A 26,314-nucleotide genomic window follows, 5' to 3' on the forward strand; every position below is an offset into this window, starting at 1 on the left:
CAAAAATATAACACTTTCTCAAAACCTTCAAACACAAGCAAATTGAAATCGTTCAGTTCTTGTTTTTTTTTTAGGTAATTAAGAGCAAGATCTCCATAACTGTCACTTCAGTCTCACAACGAATGCCTTGGACCTATGCAGAGATCCCACGTGTGCTTGAACGCCTGACCTGGCCACTTAAGTAGTACATAGCTTTATGCACAAGCCAGGCAGCACAGACCCTAGGGCATCAGGCCCGGGCCTGTGCGAAATCCCTTTCACCGGCAAAGCCCGGGCCTGTGCACTACTGTAATCCTTACATGACCTGCTGTTTGCTGCTTGCCGATCACTAATAAAAAGAATTAGGTTGTAAGAGGCAGCTACAAGGCCCCCCCCCTACCCTCTTGTGGAAGACTAAATTGAGAGACTTTCTCAGACCAGAAAAAAATAACACATAATTCAGCAGATGCTTATGTCAAATATCCAGCTACAGTACCATGCAGGATACTACGTAACTGAGTGTAATTGCATGAGGTCTACAGGCACAGTATAAAAGGCACCGTTAGAGCCTATGTTCAGACTCCAAGCCTGGCTACATCCATTATGAGATGACAAAATGTACAAAATGCACATATATCTAAGGTCATGGTACAATACAGCTGCTGCAGTTTGACAAATGAAATCTATAAGGCCACTTAGAAGAAACGTCTTGATAGTATTAAAACCTATACAACTTGAACATTCATTGCACTCTTAAGAAAAAAAAAAGGGGGTTTCCAAGATACCTTAGGCAAACACCCATTGCAAAAGAATAACTCTTCAGGGCTTGACTCTAATTGTAAGCTGCAAGCAGATGCACTGAAATCTTGAGTAACCCCCAACAATGTACAGCCCACATAGGTATACACGACTAGTACATCTCATGTGCACCTGTATAGCAGAGCTACTTGCATGTGACTTGGTTCTTAAGTTCTACAGCAATAAATATAAACAGATTTTCTTTCTCTATCGAGATGCTATTCATAGATGCAGCTCGTGAGCATCTAGACTGCAACATTATCAATTATGTACTGAAAAAACCATAGTCTACATGGCCATCGAAAAATAAATTCTGGCATCGCAATTCCAGCAAAACTCATCGGCCATGATTCTCTTAGTTGTGCAAGAGAATTTGCACAGCATACATACTTTATTTATCATACATTACAGGCGAACCAGCAGAGCAGGATTGTGCATCCATTTGGATTTGTTGATTTTGCAGCCAAACACATGGCATGTCGTGGTAACCTTTTAACTCTCCATGTAAGAGCTGTGCTTGCCATTACAAACTGCAGCCCATCTCGGTTAAAGTTTTTGAAAAAAGATATTGCACTTACCGCTGCACTGTTCATACTCAAATTTCCCAGAAAGATCACATTTTGGAGTCTACATCATTCAGTGTAACACATTGTACAGTTACCCGCCTGTGGCTTTTTGTTTTGTTTAATAAAATAAGGATAAACTGCTTTCACCTGTGAGAAAAATGGCTGTTGCAAAGGCGGCACTAGTGCAGGCTAGTGTCGCTGCCTGCCAGCAGCTGCCGAAAAAAACCGTTCAGGGTGGGTCACCGCATGTTCAAGTAGAGCAGGCAACACGCAGTTATCAGGCAATTATCATTCATTACCGAGAATTCAGCAGAGCGTGACTGTGCGTTCATTTGGATTTGTTGATTTTGCAGCAAAACGAGCTGCACATCCTGGAAACCGTGTTGCCCGCTCCACTCGAACACGCAGAAACCCTCCCTGAATGGCTACTTCGATAACTTGCACTAGTACCATCTTAGCAGCACCCATTTCTCTCACAGAAGAAAGCAGTCCATAATCATTTTCTTTAAAAGACAGCCAAGTAACTCTCAAGATTGCTTCAATGAATAATATGGACTCCAAAATGTAATATTTCTGCAAGCTTTGAGCAAGAACATTAAAACGTAAGTGCAAGATCCTTCTCCAAACCGTTTTAGCAAAATATGCGCGTCCCTGTATGTAATATTAAAAGAAACGCTATGGTTGAGAGTGCCGAAAACTTCACGACGCAGTTCATTAACCACCTTCTGCCATTAAAGATTGAATCATCAGCAAATCTAACAAAAAAAATGCTGTCTACCACTTTTTGTTACAGCTTCTTTACTGCATGACAGAGCGTGTGGATGTTGAAGTGTGTCTTTGTTGAAAACGATGCACTGCAGTGCACACAGGAAAAGAGACACTCCCCGGTGTGACAGCGCCCATGCCGCTTGAGGGTGCTACTGTCAGTGAATGTCTCGGGGCACAGGTGGCACTGGTAGCAACGTTCATTAGTGTGAGTGCGTACGTGCCGTGTCAGGTTGTACTTCTGAGTGAATGTCTCGGGGCACAAGTGGCACTGGTAGCAACGTTCATTAGTGTGAGTGCATACGTGCCGTGTCAGGTTGGCCTTCTGAGTGAATGTGTTTGGGCAGAGGTGGCACTTGAAGGGGCGTTTGCCCGTGTGTGTCCAGAGGTGCACCTTCATGTGACTTTTGTTCTCAGTCACATAGGGGCACAGCTGGCAGGAATGCAGTGAGTCACGCATGGACACAGGCGACTGGTCCTGCTCCAGGGACTTCAATGGCAAGGAGCCTGCAAAGTCACAGGGAGCACAGAAAGGTGATGCGATAATATGTCACATATATGATAGAACTAAAGTGCAACAGCTGGAAATAAGAAAGGAACATCGACATCGGTTGTCGGCAAAATGTGTGATAATGTGAAACTACTCAAACCATGTAGCATCACTGTCGTTGCAGCAGTGTACTTTTGCAGCACGTGTCTGATACAAGTTTTTATCTCTCTAAGTGAAAATAACTATCCTTAATAGGTAAAAACTCTCGCTGGCAATATACAGAAGTCATATTTTGCCAGAAATATTGATATTATGCATCAATGGTCCAAGTACTTTGCATGTGTAATAGTGCGCAATGCACTCACCTATATAACTAAATATTACAACATACGCTTTCGGCTTCACAGTAATAATGCCATGCAACACAACAAAAGCACCAAGTGATATACGACGCCGAATCAGATAATCTTTGCCCCTATTTTCTATAAGCTAAAATAAAGTATATACAGGCAAATATACGTACTACTCTTCATACCTTACACTATCTTTCCACATAGTCCTCACACGGGTTCAGACAATTGTGCCATCACAGCACTAAATTTCAGATGTCCTCAAGGTAGAATTTATACGGCTGACTGCATAACCACCGTTGGACTGCTGTCTTGTCTTCATCATTGCACATGAATTGCTGTCATGCCAAGAACTTCGTCAATCAAAAGAAAACATGTGAATCACTAAGTGCAAGGCCCACACTGTATGGTAGGTGGTCCAGACTCTCCGAATGAAATAACCGGAGCTTGGGAGCGGTTCTGATTTCCACAATTCGTTGCTCGTATGCCCAGAATGTGTGAAGCACGTCTGCCATCTTCAACAGCTGACAGGAGTGGCATGCTGCGGAGCTACCGGCAGATAAGGTCGGGCCGGTCGAAGAAAGGTCCACTGTTGGGAATGGGACTTCACATTTAGAGCCATAATTTGGCTAAAAAAAATATAGGGGCAAAGGCTTTCTGACTCGCCCTCGTAGAACCATATGAAAGCGTGTGAAAGAAATGAACATGAAATAATACATGAGACAATGGCAAAACAAAATGAACAACCAGTCAAAGATGTCAAAGCAGCCTTAGGTTTGATGGAGAATAGACACACATTTCTGTGCATTAGGAAAATGACTGTTTTCCCATTAGTAGCAATGTAAACAAAGAAATAAAGGAAGCTAGTTGGTTCATGTTAATATGGAGGACGCCCTGACTTGAAAGGACCGCATAAATAACAAATACAGACACACAAGTTTAGCGAAAAATGGGAGCACTGAATTACCACACCCAATATAATGCAGGAATGTGAGGAACATTGGAGCCCAATGTACACGAAATCAATGTCAGCAGAGCAATATGTGGGGCTAGGCACGTGTGCGTCTTTTTCCGTCATCAGTAAACACTGTTAACATTCTGCATTATAATTTTTTCCCCAAGTGCAGTGGGAACAATCTGTCGCTACAGAGTGCTGAGGTAACTTGCACCCCTCGATTGCACAGGTCTATGAAGACAAACACAATTCCGTCCCGTGTATTACCTTGAGGAAACTACATTCTCGTACAACATATTGCAGTGATATTATTCCTTACCCAGATGATTACAAGTTAGTCACTCATATTAAAACCAGTTCTTTCCTTTCATGATTCCAACAAATTTACAGGGGAGCAAGTGGATTTTCAATTTTAGTAGTTGCACACAGAGTCACAACCCCGTCACAGTGTTAAATGAATCATAAATCAAAGTGCTTTGTTATGTTGAAGGGAAACAAGCGGATGCTTCCCAAGAATAGTCTGGTGAGAAGGATTCCTGGGGCTAAATCCAAAGCACTTGAATGCCCCGTAGGAGGGATGGACACACCTGTAACAGCATCAAGATCGCTTTCAAATCTAGCATGAACAATAACAGTACATTTGAATGAGCACTTTCCTTTGCATCAATAAGCATATTATGAGCTATACTTACCAATACATTATGATGAGCTCTATTAATTACAAACCATTATTCAATCATGCCAAACCTACTTAATAAGACTGGAGTATAACTGAATACAAATTTATATCTCTTCAGAGTCTTCATTACCATGTCCACTCCTTGAAACACTACATCTAAACATACTGCTGCGAGCATTCATTCAGGGGACTAAAAATGTGACGAGTCAGGACTTTCGAAGGCTTTTCCAGAGTAACTGAATGTGACATCCCATAAATCACCCAGAAAAATGGTCCTTGAACCAGAATGAACAGCTGTCACTGACCTTGCAGTCAGGACAAAAGTTCTGGTCAGGTTTACTGCTGTACAGATTTATTAAAGGCGACTTTCCCCACTTCTAAATTATTCAGCCATTGCTATGTCCCACGTCCTTCATGCGGTGATGCAAGCATTGGCTACATCCAGTTGCTTTGAACCGAACATGTTCCCACATCTCATTGCTACATAGTTTTCCTCATTAAGCCAAAGCAAAATGAAGCTAACCTTCAAAACAAACTTTGCATCGCAGATAGAGGCGCGATTGTATGAGACGAAATGTTCACTGGCTTGCGCTACATAAAGCGAAAAGAGACGGATGCCGCCCCAGGCGTTCCCCGCATTGCTGCAAGCATATATGCAATGTAGAAAGTAAAAAGTAGCTGTTTCCGGTATTTTTTCGGTTTGATAATCACCTGATAACATGTAAAAATTTAATACATAAATGTAATAATGTCTCTCTATTACACTTGTAAGAGTTCTTTGTAGCCATCAGCAGAAAAATATAAGCCCTGCCGCAACTAGGCTAGAGCTGCCGCTAACTTTTCAACATGACGAAATGGGCTATTCTAGAATAAAAAAGATAAGAAGATAAAGTACACAAACACAGGAAATCGAACCCACACTTTCTGCGTGGTAGGTGGCGACAGTACAACCACACCAAAGTCTAAATCAAGACAGTGGCGTTTTGGTGAATGTTTTGAATCATTTGATGCACGTTTAGTTGCTTTTGCAACACATTTTTTTACAGATCTCTGTTTATTAGTGCATTTTTCTGCTGCCATTTTAGGTGAATTATGCACAAACCTCGGCTCTCTGGCAAATGCAGAACTGTGCTTTTCTTTTCAACACTGCAGGTGATCACTCTGTTGACCAACGATGTTGGTGTTGACGTTTACATGGAACACTCGAGTCTTCTGCAGCTTGCAGTTGCTGCAGTTTACTACCTGTATACACCTGCAGTGCAAGATGAGTGTAATACAGAGCTGGTAGCCTTCATGTTTCTGCCACCAAAGAAGACATTGCTGCTTCTATTTTCATGTGAGAACAACACTGTGTCCCATCGCTGGAGCTTTAACAGATAATCCACATTCTCAGGTGTGTGTAAGCCACTGGTTTGATGAAACACCTAACTTAACTGCATTTGTGTACATACTTTCAAAGGTACACAAGTTACTATGTATATATGGTACTAAAATTAAGCTTAAATAAGCGGCATGTTTCAAGCATTCCCTATGACGTAACTTGGATAGCTGATCGGATCGCTTGCTCGAGTGACATCATTATCCCCTGCTACGTAGTGCAAGAAGGGGGAGGGGGGCTGAAAATGCATTGCCACTACGATTGGTAGCTATGCACATTTGTGGAGCCTTATAAATTAACATGCAAGGAGCAGCTACATCTGTCTCCTAATGACCAGAAAGACCTACCCTACCGACTCGGAGCCTTTGTACACAGTCGTCAAAATCATTTATGGGTACCTTAACTGAGAATTCAAAGTGGCATGCCTCATGGCACAGTGCTCACAAAATTATTCTTACTAATGCTGGCAAAGACCAAAACATCGACGCCAGTGGCAGAGCTAAATCTGAAAACATGAAACTAATACCAACCTAAGAACACTTCATCATGTGAGTGACATATGCACATCACACCTGTACAGTAACGATTGCCTCTTTGATGATGGGTTAATTTTTTCAATGTGTCTATCTGTATTCCTTGCTATCAAGAAGTTCCATTATGCAAAAATTTTGAGTGGCCAGATTATTTAACATGTTTACTTCAGTTGAAGTCAGGCCATCATAAAAAATTTAATGCTGAAATTACAAAAAACAAACAAGGGAAAGCGAAGGTGGGGGGCGGGGGGGGGGAGGGGCAGTTTAGCCCAAGGAGCAAAGCACTGAGAAGAATAGCAAGGTTGAGTGTCACACTCATGCTTCTTAGTCAGAGAGTGTTATAGAATACAGGAGGCAACATGTCACCGCAAAACAGCATACAATACTACTGCTGTTGTGTAGCAAAAACAGCACCCTGGCAGCTATTAGGCATCTCACAATGCTGCCATGTTGAGGAGTGCTGCCACCGGTGTTGAGGGGCATTGCACCTTAATGACCCATGAAATGAGACCAAAGGAAAACCCTGAGTGCTGAAGTATACTGTCTGTGCCGCTACGGCCACTGTATGCACAGTTTGGTAATTCCACAGCTCCTCAGCAGGAATTATTTTGTGTTCATAAGACTCTTAACAGCAGTAGGCGGCCAAATGCTGCCCTGACTCCGCTGCACAGCCATTTGAGTGGAGCGTGAGAGTGCACCTACTTCATTTTTTTGCTGAAAAACACTGCGAACCTCTCGTGCTTTAGAGACCTAACCTTCCACACCTCAGCTGGGTATGTGCCATAAATCGCTTGGCAACACGGTGGTAGCACAGCACCTTGGGTGGTCACATAACTGTGATTGCAATAACAGGATACACAATGACATGAAAACCAGGTCGGCAGTTCTTGGCAATTATAATCGATAGTCAATAAAATCCTAACTTAAGAAAGTACACGAGCGCCAACATTTCCTAGCAACACATCGCAATTAATAACATGTAGAGGAAAAAGAAGATGAAGCTCCCTTATGGAGCATTCTCCCTTATCAAAATTTCCAAGGTCAGTCTCTCAACTTTGCTTCACTTTAGGAGTGAGATAACTACTGAAAGCCATAGCAACCCCTAAGGCCAAGAAACACTAGACGATACTAACAGGTTCATTTGGTGTCATACAAGCGTGTTTTTGTCACACAAACGGATATTTACATCAACTTCTCTGTCTCCTATCTTTCCATGTTTTCCATTAACAGGTGCGCATAACTTAGTAACCACATTGCTTGAGAGGTGCAGAGCAAAAATAATCAAAAACAGCTAAGTGAGGCAGTTTTGTAGTGCCTAGTTTAGTACTAATTGAAGAGGCAACAAAATTATGGATACTGAAACATATCAACATTGTCTCACCAATCATAACTGCATGGCCTCATACACAGATGGTAACATATTTATGCACATGACACACATATAGCTCATCACCTAGTCCTTGTGTTAACAAGTACTTTAACGCAAACACAACATGTCATACCATTTATGCACAGTTTTTAAACATTGCAGGCCAGGCAATCATATGATCAAGGCTATGTATTCAGGTAACATGTGATTTTATATGGCGCAGCACTGCCCAAGTTATACGACAAGAGAAAAGCACCTGTCAGTAAAAGAAATAAAGAACCACCGGCCTGCACGGTACACGCAGCACAGTCACAGTGTAAGCTGGAGCGGCTCCATAAAAGCTCCATTTTCAGCACCATGTGCAACAGGATCTTCGCGGGGAAGTCTCTTCACATTGTTTTCACGAGAAGGATCTGAACTGTCCGCCTGGCATCAATGGCAAGTTTGCGCTGCGGCTTGTTCTGCTCTCTGCATAGCCGTCAGCTGAGCCCGATGCTGACTAGTTAAAGCCACACACGTAACTCTACAATTAGTTTCTTCAGCAGCAGTTTGTACTTGCGAAAAGGCACCGTAACGTGTCCCGAAGAGTAAACACAGGTATCCAGACTATGTGGCGCATATGTCACATCCCTTGACTCGTGGCACAGTACGTTGCTGTTGATGACGACGATAATGATGATTTATTGGCATCTCCTTCGAAACGGGATGGCGACAAATAGCCATCTAGCCTGCTTGAGTTAACTAGGTCCAGTTACGTGCAGCATGCAACTCTTCTATGCAACTGCTACATCTTGGGACACCTGGTGGAATATAACGGAACTGCAATGTGAAGTTTGTACGTATCAACGCCACACGGCATGCATGTCAAACTGCATGTCAAATGGCATGATACGATGCTGATGATTATTATTCAGTGGCATTCCCTTTGAAACGAGACAGTAAAAAACAGTTACCTGGCCTGCTTGAATTAATCAGGTATGGCATACATGTTTTTCATTATACCAATATTTATACAATTCCATAATCTTCTTTTCATTCCTCAAAACTTCTCTACCTTGTACAGCTACCTATACAACTGCAACTCCTGGTGTAATAATATGCAACTGCAATGCAAAGGGCCCACATATCGATGCTAAGCAGCGCGTTTCTGACATTGCAAGGCAAGTGGCATGATACAATGATAATGATGATGATTTATTGGCATTCCCTTTGAAATGCAGCAGTGACAGTCACCTAGGCAGCTTGATTTAATCTGGAACATAATATATTTTCTAGCATTTTTGTATGCATCTCCTTAACTGTTTGGTTACCATGGCTATTCAAATCGATCACCGGTGATCGATGCTTTAGAACGCCGATTTCGACATGTTAGAGCTGTTGCTTATCCACTTAAGGCCGTCCAGTAGTTTATTTATTTATTTTTCTTTATTTATTTCAGATACTGCCAATCCCAGTGGGATTTTTACAGGTTGGGCATATATTATACACTCACAAATAGCGATAAAAACAGGTTTACACAATTTCAACAATGATATTTGCAATCGACACGAAGCAGATATACACATATGACAGGAACTAAAACATGAATGGCACATCGCATTTGGCAAAAAGGGGTGAAATTGCATAGGCAAATACAATGCTCATACATATTTTATATTATACAACGACATGAGTGGTGTGTTATTTCCGGCTAACATATTCTAATTATTGGGCAACAGTTCTTCTACAAGGGTTACAAATATCGGCAACGACGTGTTAGTCGTTATGCAGGGGTCCAGGCTATTCCATACTCTTATTGCAAGAGGAAAGAACGAATATCTAAAGCAGTCAGTTTGAAATGCATATTCTTTAAGTGTTAGTGAATGCTTATGGCGGGAAGGTCTGGTGTCAGCTAGGGATATATACGACGAAGTATTTATTCGTAATGCATTGTATATTAATTGGAACAATAATTTTAGTCTTGCTAGTTTGGCGCGGTTTCACAGGGTAGGAATACAGGCTTGTTTTAGCAGTTGGGTAGGTGAATCGCTGCTATTGTATTTGTTAAAGATGAATCTAATTGCCTTTCACTGCACTCCTTCTAGTTTGTTAGTAAGCTGTTGTGTATACGGAAACCAAATTGTGTTACCATATTCGAGAACTGGGCGAATAAATGCGTTGTATGATAGCAGTTTAATTTCTGGTGGCACAGCTCGAAGTCTTCTTCTGAGGAATAACAGCTGTTTTAAAGCAGATGGTATGATACTGTTAATGTGCGATTCCCATCTTAGGTCATGTGAAATGATCAAGCCAAGATATTTGCGCTCATGAACTCGGGTGAGTGGTATGTTACTGATAGTGTATTTGAAGTCCGACCTATGTTTTTTGCGGGTTATAGATAAAAAGGCAGCTTTTTAATGTTCAGTTCCATCTGCCACTTTATAGACCGCTTCACTACATCATGGGGGGCGCTGTTTAAATCAACGTGATCATTCATAGAGTTAATTTCATTATACAGAATGCAGTCGTTGGCAAAAAGCTTCATTTTAACGCAGATGTTAGAGGGCACATCATTAATAAAAATAAGGAATAAAGTGGGAGCAAGAATGCGCCCTTGAGGCAGCCCCGATGTAACTTTGGGAATGGAAGAAATCTCATTGTTAACAACATACTGAAACCGGTTGTTTAAGTAATCTTCAATCCAATTGACAATAGAACCATTGCGTAAAGTTGTTTTAAGTTTGCTAATTAGTTTTTGATAAGTTACTCTATCAAATGCCTTCGAAAAATCGAATGCTATTAAGTCAACTGGTTTTTGATTATCAATGCTTTGGGATAAGTCATGCGCTAATTCAAGTAATTGGGTTATGGTTGAAAGTCCCCGCCGGAAACCATGCTGGATAGGCGATAATATTTGTGATTGCTCTAGATAGCTCGTGATATGCTTTAATATGATATGCTCCAATAATTTTCTTACTATGGACGTTAGCAATATTGGTCTCTAATTACCGACATCACTTTTGCTTCCTGCTTAATGATCGGGGATTACTTTCACTATTTTCCATTCTTTTGCAAGGCTACATGTTGATAAAGATTTGTTAAATATTTGATGTAGATATTTCGCGTTGCCTTCGGCGAAAGTACAGAAGAAGTTAGTACAAGCACTGAAATTTCAGAATCAGTTTAAATTTTCATGCTCTGACAATTTGATTTTTGACAGACCTTTTTTTCAAACTAATGAACGTATTCTGTAGCGAAAAGAGACGTTGCTGTCACCTTCGCTGCAGAGGTGATAGATGCAATCTGCAAAAATGCAAACAGACATGCTTGGATGCATCATCATGTAGTTGCCCAGCTACGCTGGGAGCGATCGGTCCTAGAAGAGGTGCATGACTCTAGACGCAGTAGTGAAGTATGTTCCTTGGACTTCTCATCGGACCATTCTCAGAAGATGCTGAAAAGGCAGAACTGCAAAATATGTTACGGGGACCGCAAAGCTGAACAAAAACCAGAAGTTTTGTGGGAAATGTGCGGAGTGCACCTATGCTTCACAAAATCCAGGAACTGCTTCACCGCATCGCATGAGTGATGAATTGGTCTTAGTCTTTTTTTAGTACCCGATGAACGGCGGTGTACTGAGCATTTATTTTTTCAGACACTATTCCTAGGTTATTTATCTTTGAAATGTATATTCTGAATTTCCTTCGATATTAATGCTTTTGTAGAAATTAGGTTTCTTTCTTGTTTTTACCAACTGGCAGCAAAAATGGCGCTTTCTAGAATGTATATGTTTTACCTAATAAATTTTTTGTTTGGCAACGCATGTTTTTGGAAAGAGCATTTCATTATGCACAATACGCTGTGCCACAATGTGTGCTAGAATATTTGTAGTGGTAAATAATCTATTTTCGAGACCTATAAGAATAGATAATTTTCTCAAATGGCATTCTACCTGGTGTAATAATATGCAAATGCATTGCAAAAGGTGCATACATTGATGCTACAGGGCGCGCATGTGACATCTCGTGTCTTCTCGCTTGTTCGGACGCGATTATAGGGAATTTTTTCATGGTATACTAGCAAGCGCTGGCATGGCTAAGTGGTAGAGTAACTTACTGCCGCACAGCAGGCCCACATTCAATCCCGGCGGGAAATGGGCATTTTGTTTCTCATTCGCGGCGATAGCCGCTACGGACATCGGACACCAGCGGTGAAGGCAGCGGCGGCGGGCACCATTGCCAATCTAAACGGCTACTGGAATGAGACCATAACTGTAAAAGTTTCTCTAGCACTACCAAAGAGCATTACAATGCAAACCAATGCCACTGAACTAAAACAGAAAAGGCAGGAAGCAAGAAAGCGCGGCCGCATGCATGAGAGCCAATGCAGGCTGTGCTTGTCACACGTGCTCCTGCACCAATCTATTCATAGCCACACAGAGAGGGAAGCATTATTTACCTACGAATCTTCTGCACAAATTATCAAAAACTTTTAAAGTCCAATTATACAACATGTACTAGAGAAAAATTAATTTTACTGTGGGCTTCTCTCACTTCAAAACTTGCCTGGCCCATATCACCCTGCACAGCTTCATGTGTAGTGTTCGCGTGAGTGCCCAATGCGAGGCATTCCACTGACCTTTGGTTGCCATCGAGTCCTAATTGGACCCTCTACTTCAAGCAAACAACCGCATTTCTAAATGTAAGGCCCGGAACCAATACACCTTTCCACATACTCCGGAGCACCTTGTACCTATTATATCCCCATAACGCCCTACATTTCATTATGGCCTCATTTCTCTTTTCTTTCGCTATTATTGTTTTTTCCCAGTGTCTCCAGATATCCATCACCTTCGTTTATCCATACACCAAGGTACATTTATATTTTTACCCGAGGTGTTTCCTGGCCCTGCATTAAAACTGTCTGTTCACTGTTTTATTAAAGCCATAAAACCCGATTTTTTAAAGCTATATCTTAATCCTCAACACTTTCCTCCCCACAGATATTAGCCAGATGTTGCATATCACTTTGCTTGTCAGCTAGCAACACAATGTCATCCACATAAAACAAACCTGGAAGCTACTGCTCTACTATGGTGCCCGCCTGTTTTGATCACTTCGATGTGACTGGCTTCGAAGTGAGAACAGGTAAGGAAGCCAAAACTGCTATGCCAGAAAGCAGTGACAAACACATCAGTGATCGTCACGGAGGAGCTCCCATTGACATGCCGGCTGCAGAAGACGACAACAAAGCAAATGGTGAGGATGAGACATGGGGGAGGGCATTGTGGCCTCAAGTACAGCTTTTGGCAGAGGAGAAGAGGAAAAGCGCAGTGTTCTTTGTTAGGTTTTCGAACATACGTACCATATGCCCAGGGATAATAGAGAGGGTAGGTGGAGGTGAGCACTCCTGGCCTTCTCCTTGCTCCTGGCCGTCTGTACTGACCATATGTGTATAGTCAGCACAAACCATACACATATGGACCTGCTGGCCGGACCTGGCCAGTAGGTCCAACCATTCACACCGGTTTCAGCACTGACCCTACAGAGACAATGTGAGAGATTTGGATGCTGGCTAAGGCAGTGAATTTTAGTCACTGACATTAACAGAGAAGTGCACCAAACAAAGCAAAGGTGCTTTTGTGTTTGAACGGATAAATTTTAGCGAGAGTGTGGCAACACAGTTGGACCTCAATTCACGGCATGGGCATTGGCTTTTTTAGGCAGGCCCGAGGCAATCAGGAAGGTAAATTAAGCATTGTATGCAGCAACACACCAGAAAGGAGCAGAATTAGAACACAAGGAGTTAAGAAAAGGCACACAAACAATGAGTAAAGTGACAGTAAATTTTTTTACATGAACATGCAGGGTGGTCAAAATCAGGAAAAATGGGTCGAGATTCAAACACAGCTGTATGACAAAACTAGTCATGTGTACGCCTTGACTGAAATACATCTACAAGATTTGGAGCAGTCACCTGATAATGACAAATTTGTATTGGAAGGGTGCAACAGAATGACTGGGTCAAGTGCTGTAGTGTTCTGTTCATTCAATATTCTCTTTTTTTTTATGCACTAGCGCACCAACTTTCATGTTCTTTAAATTTTAAGTGAATTAATTATGATCAGCAATCTCTTTTGCTATGAAAGCGGCGCCCTGCGACCTTCTTATATTAAGTATAGTATTGTTGTCTCTTTCTAGTCATGGACAAGATGATGTTTTATGGGAAAACTAGAACACAGCAAGGTGTTGCTTATGTCCCACTAGAACCCAGCGACTCAGAAGGTGGGTTCAAGCGCCAATGGCACTGATTATACCAAAATTGGCAGACTGTCACCAGGCAAAGGAAACATCTAAATGCCAGGACTCAGTTGGTCGTGTGTGCAAAGCGCTTTTCCTCACCCAAGCGAACGTCGCTTTGAAAAAAAGAAAAACTGAAAAACCGCAGTCATATCTTGATCCCTGTCTTTGACAATGAAGCATAAACACCGGATGATGAAGAGGAAATGCAGGATGACGAAAACAAAAAGCAGGGTTTTACATTAAAAAAGCTTTTAATCATGAACAAAAGTCGACAATCCCAAAGTTCCAGTGCCAGAGAAAGTGCACAAGTTGCCACTCAAGCTGAAATCACCATACTCCTACTTCAAGCTTATGTTCACAGATGAGGTTGTTGAACTAATCTGCAGCATGCAAGAAGGGAAATGGAAATTCTCCATTATTCTGGCCTTACTTGTGCTCACGCGTGCGTACAAATTCACCTCACTGTAATACTACTGGTCACTTGATGGAAGGTTTGCACTGGTTGCTGATGTAATGCCCTAGAAAAAGATTTCAAGCACTGAGGCATTATGTCCACCTCACTAATAATTTTGCCAAGCCAGCAAATGGAAGCCAGTTTTGTAACGTGAACGAAAATGAAACCAGCTGAAAGCAAACAGAGTGCGGACAGGGCGATGGTTGCGTATAAAGACCGTTGTGCTGGAAACTTCACTCAGGATATTAGCAACAAGCCAGATAAATTGGGCTTTAAGATCTTGTGCCGGTAAATCTTCACGGGAATATTTCTTGATCTTCTACTCTACCAAGAGCCAACTACATTTTTCTATGTGAATTTCTCCCCAGAAGAACAGAACGTTCTCCTTGGTGCCAAGATTGTATGGCATTGTCGAAAACTGTAGATGCGTCAAGTAGCTCAGTTGTTTTCTCTGACAATTTCACAAACTACGAACTGATCAAATGAATGAAAAGTGAATTAGGCATTCACTGCATTGGCATAGCCCGCGTAAATATAACAGGCAGAGCAAACAACGTCCTAAGAGGAAACAAGGAGTTGTCCAAGCAGGACTGGGGCTCATTTGACTTCTGTTCTTCTGGAGGCATAATTGCAATGAAATGGCATGATAATAAATGTCCCACTGCTGAGCAATGCACGTGGTGAGGAACCTGTTGGAGAAGCCTGGAGATATGGTCGCGCATCAGTAGCAAAAGCGCCAGTGACTTGTCCAGCAATTATTCACACATATAATGAACATACGGAAAGCACAGACCGCTCAGATATGGTGGTCCATATCTACAAGACAGCTGCTAAAGGTCACAGATGGCAATTTCCACTTTTTGGCTATGCACTTGAGGTCAGCATTGTAAACACTTGGCCCGTTTATAAGAGAAACTGCGCCGCCATATCTGAGCAAACCATGCCGCTAAAGGATTTCCACATTTTCATGACTAAATGCCCAAAGTCTGCAAAACAAAGCATAATACCGTACTCCATTAAAAGGCCTGCTCTGCACAGCATTCAGCTGCCCTCTGTCAAATGGAAGCACCTGATACCTGCAAAGGACTCATGGTATGACAACGCAAGTCACTTGCCGCTTGCTACAGGAGAGCATTCCGAGGGGCCACTTCATGCCGTTACACAGGTCACTGTGCTGGATACCACAAAGGAGTGTCTGGATTGAAATGTTTCAAGTGCAACGTTCCTGTCCCTCAAGAGTGGAAGCAACTGCTTTGTTTGTTTCCATATGAAGAAGGATTCTGACTACAAATGCCATGCTAACATTTGTCGAGCAAGAGCAAAACTGTGCCCTCTAAGCTTGCACTTTAACCGTTAACTGGCAGGTCAGCAAATATCGACCTAGTGTAACTTTTAGTTTTTGTCAGAATGTTCTCATATTTCGTTTTCTAAGTATATGGATGTCAAAAGAAAGATATAAAGACTTAAGAAATTCTTGCACAAATGTTCTTTTCTTGCCATTTGAAGGGTGAGATGGATTCATCAAATAAGAAAAAAATTACTGACGCGCAAAATCATTACTGCAAATGTTTTTTGCAGTAATGATTTTTGCAATAATGATCCAGACAGGCCGCCATTGAATCTGAACCTGGCAACGATTAACGTTATCTAGTGAGGCGAGTTTAGCAGTGTTATTGGAGGAATTAGAGGGTAGTAAATTGGATTTAATAGGGCTCAATGAGGTTAGGAGGACAATAGAAGCATATACAGTGCTAAAAAGCGGGCACGTACTGTGCTACCGGGGCTTAGTGGAGAGACAAGAACTAGGAGTCGGATTCCTGATTAATAAGGATATAGCTGGTAACATACAGGAATTCTATAGCATTAACGAGAGGGTGGCAGGTCTTGTTGTGAAACTTAATAAGAGGTACAAATTGAAGGCAGTAGAGGTCTACGCCCCTACATCCAGTCATGATGACCAGGAAGTCGAAAGCTTTTATCAAGACGAGGAATCGGTGATGGGTAAAGTCAAAACAAAATACACTATACTGATGGCGACTTCAATGCCAGGGTAGGCAAGAAGCAGGCTGGAAACAAGTCAGTGGGGGAATATGGCATAGGCACTAGGAATAGCAGGGGAGAGTTATTAGTAGAGTTTGCGAAACAGAATAATATCTGGATAATGAATACCTTTTTCTGCAAGTGGGTTAGCCAAAAGTGGACGTGGAGGAGCCCGAATGGTGAGACTAGAAATGAAATCGACTTCATACTCTGCGCTAACCCTGGCATCACAGAAGATGTAGACGTGCTCGGCAAGGTGCGCTGCAGTAACCATAGGATGGTAAGAACTCGAATTAGCCTAGACTTGAGGAGGGAACGGAAGAAACTGGTACATAAGAAGCCAATCAATGAGTTAGCGGTAACAGGGAAACTAGAGGAATTCCGGATCAAGCTACAGAACAGGTATTCGGCTTTAACTCAGGAAGAGGACCTTAAGTGTTGAAGCAATGAACGACAATCTTATGGGCATCATTAAGGAGTGCGCAATAGAAGTTGGTGATAACTCCGTTAGGCAGGATACCAGTAAACTATCGCAGGAGACGAAAGATCTGATCAAGAAACGCCAATGTATGAAAGCCTCTAACCCTACAGCTAGAACAGAACTGGCAGAACTTTCCAAGTTAATGAACAAGCGTAAGACAGCTGACATAAGGAAGTATAATATGGATAGAATTGAACATGCTCTCAGGAACGGAGGAAGCCTAAAAACAGTGAAGAAGAAACTAGGAATTGGCAAGAATCAGATGTATGCATTAAGAGACAAAGCAGGCAATATCGTTACTAATATGGATGAGATAATTTAAGTGGCTGAGGAGTTCTATAGAGATTTATACAGTACCAGTAACACCCACGACGATAATGTGAGAGAGAATAGTCTAGAGGAACTTGAAATCCTACAAGTAACGCCGGAAGAAGTAAAGAACTCCTTGAGAGCTATGCAAAGGGGGAAGGCAGCTGGGGAGGATCAGGTAACAGCAGATTTGTTGAAGGATGGTAGGAACATTGTCCTAGAAAGACTGGCCACCCTATATACACAATGCCTCATGACGTCGAACGTACTGGAATCTCGGAAGAACGCTAAGAAAGGGGACGCCAAAGACTTGAAAAATTATAGACCGATCAGCTTACTGTCCGTTGCCTACAAAGTATTTACTAAGGTAATTGCAAATAGAATCATGAACACCTTAGACTTCTGTCAACCAAAGGACCAGGCAGGATTCTGTAAAGGTTACTCAACAATAGACCATATTGACGCTATCAATCAGGTGATAGAGAAATGTGCGGAATACAACCAACCCTTATATATAGCTTTCATTGATTACGAAAAAGCGTTTGATTCAGTCGTAACCTCAGCAGTCGTGGAGTCATTACGGAATCAGGGTGTAGATGAGCCATATGTAAAAATACTGGAAGATATCTATAGCGGCTCCACAGCCACCGTAGTCCTCCATAACGAAAGCAACAAAATCCCAATAAAGAAAGGCGTCAGACAGGGAGGTACGATCTCTCCAATGCTATACACAGCATGTTTACAGGAGGTATTCAGAGACCTGGAGTGGGAAGAATTGGGGATAAAAGTTGATGGAGAATACCTTAGCATCTTGAGATTCGCTGATGATATTGCCTTGCTTGGTAACTCAGGAGACCAAGTGCAATGCATGCTCACTGACCTGGAGAGGCAAAGCAGAAGGGTGGGTTTGAAAATTAATCTGCGGAAAACTAAAGTAATGTTTAATAGTCTCGGAAGAGAACAGCAATTTACAATAGGTAGCGAGGCACTGGAAGCGGTAAGGGAATACATCTACTTAGGGCACGTAGTGACGGCGAATCCGGATCATGAGACGAAAATAATCAGAAGAATAAAAATGGGCTGGGGTGCGTTTTGCAGGCATTCTCAGATCATGAACAGCAGGTTGCCATTATCCCTCAAGAGAAAAGTGCACAACAGCTGTGTCTTACCAGTACTCACATACGGGGCAGAAACCTGGAGGCTACCGAAAAGGGTTCTACTTAAATTGAGGACGACGCAACGAGCTACGGAAAGAAGAATGATAGGTGTAACGTTAAGGGATAAGAAAAGAGCAGATTGGGTGAGGGAACAAACACGCGTACATGACACCTTAGTTGAAATCAAGAAAATGAAATGGGCATGGGCCGGATATGTAGTGAGGAGGGAAGATAACCGATGGTCATTAAGGGTTACGGACTGGATTCCAAGGGAAGGGAAGCGTTGCAGGGGGCCGCAGAAAGTTAGGTGGGCGGATGACATTAAGACGTTTGCAGGAACAACATGGCCACAATTAGTACATGACCGGGGTAGTTGAAGAAGTATGGGAGAGGCCTTTGCGCTGCAGTGGGCGTAACCAGGCTGATGATGATGATGAAGCAAAAACAGCCCTTTGTGGTTGCCACAATGTGCCTTGTCACTCTGAAAATGCTGCACTAACCTAACTAAGTGGAGTTCAGCTTACCACAATGTTAAACATGTACCGACAGCATAGAAATTAGAAAAAGCAGCGGCAGAATACCTTTAGCTTGGGTTCACAAGCCCATGCCAGTCTCAGAGCCTGAGAGTATTTCTTTGGGTGCAGGAACACAAGTTCACCACATGGGCCCTCGTTTTCTCTTACTGTGCTCAGTTGCTTTCTCTGCGTCGGTAATTGCTGCCTGCTGTGCACAGATCATAATGTCAAGCTTCAATTGCCAGTAGTTGCAGAGTTCGCATAATGTATTAAATACCACAAGAACAACTTTCGGGTGTTGACTTTGCATGCAAATTGTTACCCTCTTTCACCCTGTCTTGAGTGGCTCGAGAAAGAGAATGCTTGAAGGGGTGCAACAGAAAGAAATCTGCCCCTCAAGTTCTCCAAATTAAATGTTACTTCAAAAAGTCTGTTTACCGAATTGGAAACTGTCCAAAGTCATCTTAGGCTATCATGGTTCCAAGCTGGAGCATCACGTGCAGCAACATTACAAGGACCAGTATAAGCAAATGTTTGCTAAAACAGTGGTGGTGTCCACAAAGCATTTGTTGCTGCCCAGTAAAGATGAGTCCCTTGTACCAAAGACCAGGCAAGTGAGCATATGCTGAACATACTTCAATCAACGATAATGAATGGTTGCACTGAGCTTGTGATGAAAAATGGACGACCATTTCAACTGCCAAGACTACCAAACCGCCAACTGCCAATGGGGACTTTGTAAATCAGGTAAACCCGGTTTTACAAAGTTCCCTATCTAAAGAAGCAATTTCCGTTCCCTGGCAAATACCCATAAGGTTCGATGTTGTCATGAACCCGAATTTTAAAAAACTAGCTTGCGTTAAACTTGATTTAATGAAGCTTTTCCAGAAATGAATCAATAAAAAAGCCATGATTTTTTTCTAATTTTGACACAGGCGGGTTTTCCTTCAGCATGCTATTGGGCTAAAACATCTAGGCACCCTAGTCACAGGCCTATCTTTACTTTGACAAGGCTGCACGCCGCGCTCATGCACAGAACAACGGACTCGGCAGTCCCTAGCATTCTTACGCAGCAGATGGAGCAAGGGGCAGTGGTATATTAAAGTCCCTTGATAATTTGAAAGTACTAAAACTCTTTCGAACTTTGGTGCCACCACACGACGTCCTGACCTCCTACTTGCCCCTTGCGCATCCCGCTGCAGGAATTAGCTTTGCCCCCCCCATATTTTTGCACGACGATTGGGCCCCTTGCTGTTGTGCTTGGAAACATGTGGATCTTGCATATTGCTTGTTTTCAGGCACGTATCCAGGGGGCGGCCCAGGGGAGCACCTCTCCGCCCCCCCCCCCCCCCCCCGAAATTAAACGGCATACGGGGCCCCCCTCCCCACCCACGCCACCACTCCACACACACATTTCTAAAGCGCTGCCAAATCAATGTTGAGACTTGACACCTATTTGGCGGTCAACGTTTCGCTGCCTTTTTCACTCCTTTTGGATGCCGGTAGTTATCGGCATCTCTTGGGGTGTGAAGGCCAGCTTCCTCACAGATTCGGTGCTCGTGCGATTAACTCGAGATGCGTTAAGTTGTCACCACCTATTCAACGGACCTGAATTGGGAAGAACTGGGGATAAGAGTTAATGAAGAATACCTTAGTACCTTACGATTCGCTGATGATATTGCCTTGCTTAGCAACTCAGGGGACCAACTGCAATGCATGCTCACTGACCTGGAGAGAGAAAGCAGAAGGGTGGGTCTAAAAATTAATCTGCAGAAAACTAAAGTAGCGTTTAACAGTCTCGGAAGAGAACAGCAGTTTACGATAGGTAGCGAGGCACTGGAAGTGGTAAGGGAATACATCTACTTAGGGCAGGTAGTGACCGCGGATCCGGATCATGAGACAAATAATCAGATGAATAAGAATGGGCTGGGGTGCGTTTGGCAGGCATTCCCGGATCATGAAGAGCAGGTTGCCATTAGCCCTCAAGAGGAAAGTGTATAACAGCTGTGTCTTACCAGTACTCACGTATGGTGCAGAAACCTGGAGGCTTACGAAAAGGGTTCTGCTTAAATTGAGGATGACACAACGAGCTATGGAAAGAAGAATGACGGGTGTAACGTTAAGAGATAAGAAAAGAGCAGATTGGGTGAGGGAACAAACGCAAGTTAATGACATCTTAGTTGAAATCAAGAAAAAGAAAAGGGCATGGGCAGGACATGTAATGAGGAGGGAAGATAACCGATAGCCATTAAGCGTTACGGACTGGATTCCAAGGGAAGGGAAGCGTAGCAGGGGACGGCAGAAAGTTAGGTGGGCAGATGAGATTAGGAAATTTGCAGGGACAACATGGCCACAATTAGTACATGACCGGGGTAGTTGGAAAAGTATGGGAAAGGCCTTTGCCCTGCAGTGGGCGTAACCAAGCTGATGATGATGATGATTCAACAGTCGCGCGCATTGCTGTTGCTTTGTTAGTTCAACCTTCTTTGTTTAGACTGATCCAGTGACCAAGAAAGGGATTCGGTTCGTAGTCGGCTGGTCTGTACACACGAGAAACGAGTTGCGGCCAGACAAAACACTAATTGCGTTTAACTTGTCCTTTTGCTTTATTTTTTCCTCCAGTGACGGTTCACCGCTACGGTGGCAGATCCTCGGAACCATATAACTGCAATATGGATTAGATAAGGCGGAAAATAAAATAATGTGAAACAGCGTCCATCGTCAAGCCCTGCAATAACCCTTAAGAGGAAGCTTTAGCTCAGACCCAACTCTGACGCGGCCTATTCATATACATGTAAAACGCAAAAATGCTTTTCTGAGTTGACCCGTGGACTAATTTTAATTAAATTAAACTAGATACTGCAGTTCTGTAAATGACATCCATTAGATCATTCAAAGTGGACAAATTTGATATGTCAATTTGTATCTTACGTGAATTTGTTACGCTGTGTACAAGGGTTCTACAGAAACTGTATTTCCATATTACTGAGCTATTTTAGATTCGTATGTAACATATCAATGTTGTCCCCTTTTGATGTATCAGATGCAATTAACAGAATTGATATTATTTTTTCTTGCTGAGTTAAGAGAGTTGTAAACTTGAAAGTTTCGTTTTCTGAAATTTTTTATTTATTGCCAATTTTTTTAACAAAGAATTGACAATCTAAATCAAAAATGGGAAATAAGCTGTCACTAGATTTTAAGTTTCTCTTTTAAATGCGACAAACCTCGTCAAATTCGGTGCAGTGGCTGTCGAGAAAAACGAATTCTCCTTTTACAGGTGTTTAGATAGAAGCACTCGAGCTAAAGCTTGCTCTGAAACCCATAAGCAATATGACTGTCACCCATTGCCTCATCTGGCTTTACCCTAATTGTACCGCACTTTTCGTGCAAAATTGGCAACTGGAAACAAGAGTCGCAAGGAGTTGAGAAATTAAGCGATCTACTGAGGTAGAGAGTTGGGGCAGCAGCCAAACAGGAAGGAAAAGCGAATATTAACAAATTTAACCATTGTTTATGAAAATATTTATGAATCAATATCTTTTTACTTAAAAAGGAAGTAGAGAAAACGCCGCCGAAAGTGTAGAACAATTCCGTATGTTTTGAATGAGACTTCTACAGTTCTCATTTGAGCCACCTGACGTAGAGACTTCTCCGATGTGCTTATGTATAGGTGTTTTTCTAACCTTCCGCGGTGGGCACAGTGCATCTAGAACCGCAGCGTCCTGCGCTCTACACAGTTGTACGGGACTGGCAGCCACGCATCGTTACGCAACTTCCCAAATAACAATACGAGTCGGTTGTGGCACTTGGTAGAGCAATAAACGAGGGATCCAAAAGAACTGTGATTGTTACGCAAATGTATATTCCTCTATCATTCCTCCACAGCTAATTCAAAACACGCTGCTATAGTCGAATAAAACTTAAGTCTGCAGTTAAGCCCCGCACACGCCTTCATAACCGCCAGCCAGTTTTCCTCCGCGAGGCTGCAAATAATTCGTACTTCAAACTTTTCCAGTTACGCGAATCAAGTGATAACCACAAAAATAAAATTATACTTTATACTTTATATGTTCTCCCTCGTTACTATAATTATAATTAATCCCCTACATAATTACGTAATTATACGTAACTTTAAACGTTCTCCCTCGCCTATAATAGTGGAATGTCGAATACCTAATTCTTTATTGAACTGAAATAAAATATTTGCTTTGCTGCAACTATGCAGTATATTGTCAAGTTGTACTTCAGTTGGCAGTCAAGTTTCATGAGTAAAACTGGCTCAGAAGTGAAATGAATTGTACCGCAGACTTTTGAAGATTTAATTAATTAATTATAGAGTTATACGTGCAGAAACCATGAGGAATGCCGTAGTGGGGGACTCCGGACGACCTGGAGTTCTTTAACGTACACCTAAATCTAAGTACATGGGTGTTTTCGCATTTCGCCCCAATTGAATATGCGGCCGCCGTGGCAGGGATTGGGATTCGATCGCGCGACCTTGTGCTTCGCAGCCCAACATCATAGCCACTAAGCAACCATGGCAGGCAGACTTTTGAAGAGTGAAATGCTGAGACTCTATACACTTTGTCCATTTCTGTTGCCCAGCTCGTTGCTTCCATCGATGAAAAGACTCTTCAAGAACAGCAGACACTTCAGAGGTATCAAGCACGACGCAATTTTTAAAAGGCCGCATGACGACGACTGTGTTTGCTTCTGTGATTGGCTGGCGGAGTAACACAACCCCGTGCGATCCGTGTGCCTTGGTTGCCAACTGCTGTTTCTTTTTAAGTTGTATGCTACCATGCACATCTTTATTTTACACTTTCACTTTTTTAATTGTTCTTGGCAGTGTTCTTCCTGTTCTTCTTTCCTGCGTGAGTCTATTTGATGGGGTTCCTTGTTAGCATAGTAAAGGAGAGGTATATGTCACAGGCGTACCTGTGAGGTACACCTTATTTCATTTCTCTTTTGTAGGTTTACACGTCTTTATGACGAATGGCGGGCATTATTAACATTTGTACTAGTAAAGGTACCTCCCCCCCTCATTTGCATAGAAAAGTTACCTTGGGAGAAAGGGCGTGCCTTACGCAGCGCTCGCAGCTGGCGCGCGAGAATCGCGGGGAAAGCACTGTGGGGAGGAGAGTGTCGCTACTTTCAAATTATCAAGGGGCTTTACGGTATTTGGCCTCTCTCGCAGGCTTCTTACACGCGCAGGCATGGGCTAGCGGCAAATACAATGCCACGGTGCGTTTTGGATGTCGTTACGTTACAACTTTAGATTTAGATGGGCCTAAAAATCCATTATTCGATTTTCCGAACTTCCCGATTTAATGAAGTAATTCAAACGTGGTCATCACTTCGTTAAATCGAGTTTCAATTTAGCTCCCTGCTATGTTACAGTAGGGAGTTTTAGTGTTGGGGACGCAAGCGGCTTGCGTACGCAAGAACTAGGGGCGACGTTACTGCGCATGCGCAGACCGCTACGTCTACTTGCGTCCTTGGGTTGTTGGAGCGGCCGAAAACATCGCTGCCCCTAAGAGGTCACGTTATACCCACGTGACTCTTGCGGTGTAGGAGAACTTACAAGTAGCTAGCGGGTAGATAATCTAATAAATCTTTCGCCAAGTGTCGACAGACGTCGTTTTTATGTGTATTAGAGAGGTTTAGCATGTCTGGTATTCGGATAAACGCAGTTGGGGTGTTGGGGCAGAGCCATAAATGGGAGCGACCTGCTTGGTGCATCCACCTGGCGGCGCAAAGCTCAAATCCACAAAAGCAGCTAATATTGCTGTAACCAAGTCTATTCTACTTCGCTGCTGGTGTAAATTATCGGCACTGGCTTAATTGTGTTGCTGCCAAAAATTTATACCCGCAGCAAAGTAAAATACACTTGGTTACTGCAATATTAGCTGCTTTTGTCTGTTTGAGCTTTGCGCCACCAGGTGGCAGCACCATGCAGGCCGCTCTAGTTCGTGGCTCCGCCCCAACTTCCCAGCCTGCGTTTACCCGATTACCGGACGCTGTAAACCTCTCTGTTAACTGCTTCTAATAAAAAGTGTTTAATGTACTTTACTTCATATGCTTCATTTCATATTTTATAACATGATAACGCAGCAACGATCAGACGTTGGTGGTGCTGCGAGCGCATGCGACCTCATTGCGGTTTGCGTTTGGGGCCGCTAACCTATAACACGTTTCTGCTTGCGTACGCAAACGCAAACGCACCAAGCGCTTGGGGCCCCAACGCCTTGCGTCCCCAATACTAAAATCTCTCTAGTAACATCATAAATAAAGCACCACGAAGACAAAACGCCGTTGTTGCTCTCCGCTAAACGTTTCGTTCACGCGCGTGATAAAAATTAATATGTTCTACACAAGACGGTGTTATTTTCTGTTGTTTCAGTGTGTATATATAGCCTCCGGCTTCCTAAGATATATTTATCCTTGAAGTTACGGCTCCATGGGTTAGCTCGAGACGAACGCATGAATTATACACTTTACTACTTTTCATGGGGACACCTATTTACCCACGTTACACGAATTCAACGCAGGAAAACGATTTTTATGTGCATCAAAATCTACCGCGCACCTCATTTTTGATAACAAAGTAGCATGCTTCAGCTTCTTATAATCACGAAGAATGAAACGTGCGTACATTACCTCCACAGGATGGAAATTTATTCACGTAATGACCCAGGCGACACTCACTCATACTTGACTGTCGATGCATAGCACGTCGTCGTCTGTGCGCCGTCCATTGCGTTTGACATTCCGCACTTGCAACGATACCGCGGACCCCGCGACTGGAGTTGTATTCCACGCCAGTTTGTCCGGTGACGCACGAAAGACTACGGAATATCACAAAACATTTTTGTCACCAGCTGAATATCCCACATCACTTTTGCGAATGAGCTTTAGGATGAAAGTGGCGCGTTCCCGTGGACAAGCCAACCGCAAACGTGCTTGTGCTACAGTGAACTAGAAGCAATTCTAGTACACTGTACTTGTGCCCATAGAATAAAGAGCTTGCGCTATCCTTGAGTGCCCTGCATGCTTTGAGCTCAGTGTCGCCAGATGACGCAGAGTGACAGCCAAAACAGACCGCTATTATTACAGCCCAAAAGTAGCCAACCATGAAGTATGGCTTCAGTCATAGAGTTTCCTACAAAATTTTGGAAAGTGTCTGCGTTCACCCGGTGAACGCAGCACAAG

The 26,314-nt window shown here is 42.9% G+C and overlaps 1 protein-coding gene across 6 annotated transcripts; it reads right to left on the minus strand.

Moving 5' to 3' along the window:
* Window positions 1-573: 573 nt before the first annotated feature.
* LOC139061190 (zinc finger protein 596-like) lies at window positions 574-26,090 on the minus strand. Of its 6 annotated transcripts, none has more exons than XR_011515247.1 (4): window positions 25,811-26,090; window positions 13,206-13,382; window positions 5,685-5,834; window positions 2,160-2,615 (listed from the first exon to the last, which is right to left on the minus strand). XR_011515247.1 is itself a non-coding variant. In XM_070540839.1 (3 exons), the coding sequence occupies exons 1-3, from the start codon at window positions 25,870-25,872 to the stop codon at window positions 2,131-2,133; spliced, it is 624 nt and encodes a 207-aa protein (XP_070396940.1). In that variant the 5' UTR covers window positions 25,873-26,090; the 3' UTR covers window positions 574-2,130. The 6 variants fall into 6 exon arrangements, 1 of the variants encoding a protein (XP_070396940.1); XR_011515246.1 differs by lacking the exon at window positions 2,160-2,615 and adding an exon at window positions 4,413-4,490 and having other exon boundaries at window positions 25,763-26,090; XM_070540839.1 differs by lacking the exons at window positions 5,685-5,834; window positions 13,206-13,382 and adding an exon at window positions 4,413-4,490 and having other exon boundaries at window positions 574-2,614.
* Window positions 26,091-26,314: the final 224 nt, after the last annotated feature.

This window comes from Dermacentor albipictus, chromosome 6 (genome assembly GCF_038994185.2).
Source record: "Dermacentor albipictus isolate Rhodes 1998 colony chromosome 6, USDA_Dalb.pri_finalv2, whole genome shotgun sequence".
NCBI classification, from domain to species: domain Eukaryota; kingdom Metazoa; phylum Arthropoda; class Arachnida; order Ixodida; family Ixodidae; genus Dermacentor; species Dermacentor albipictus.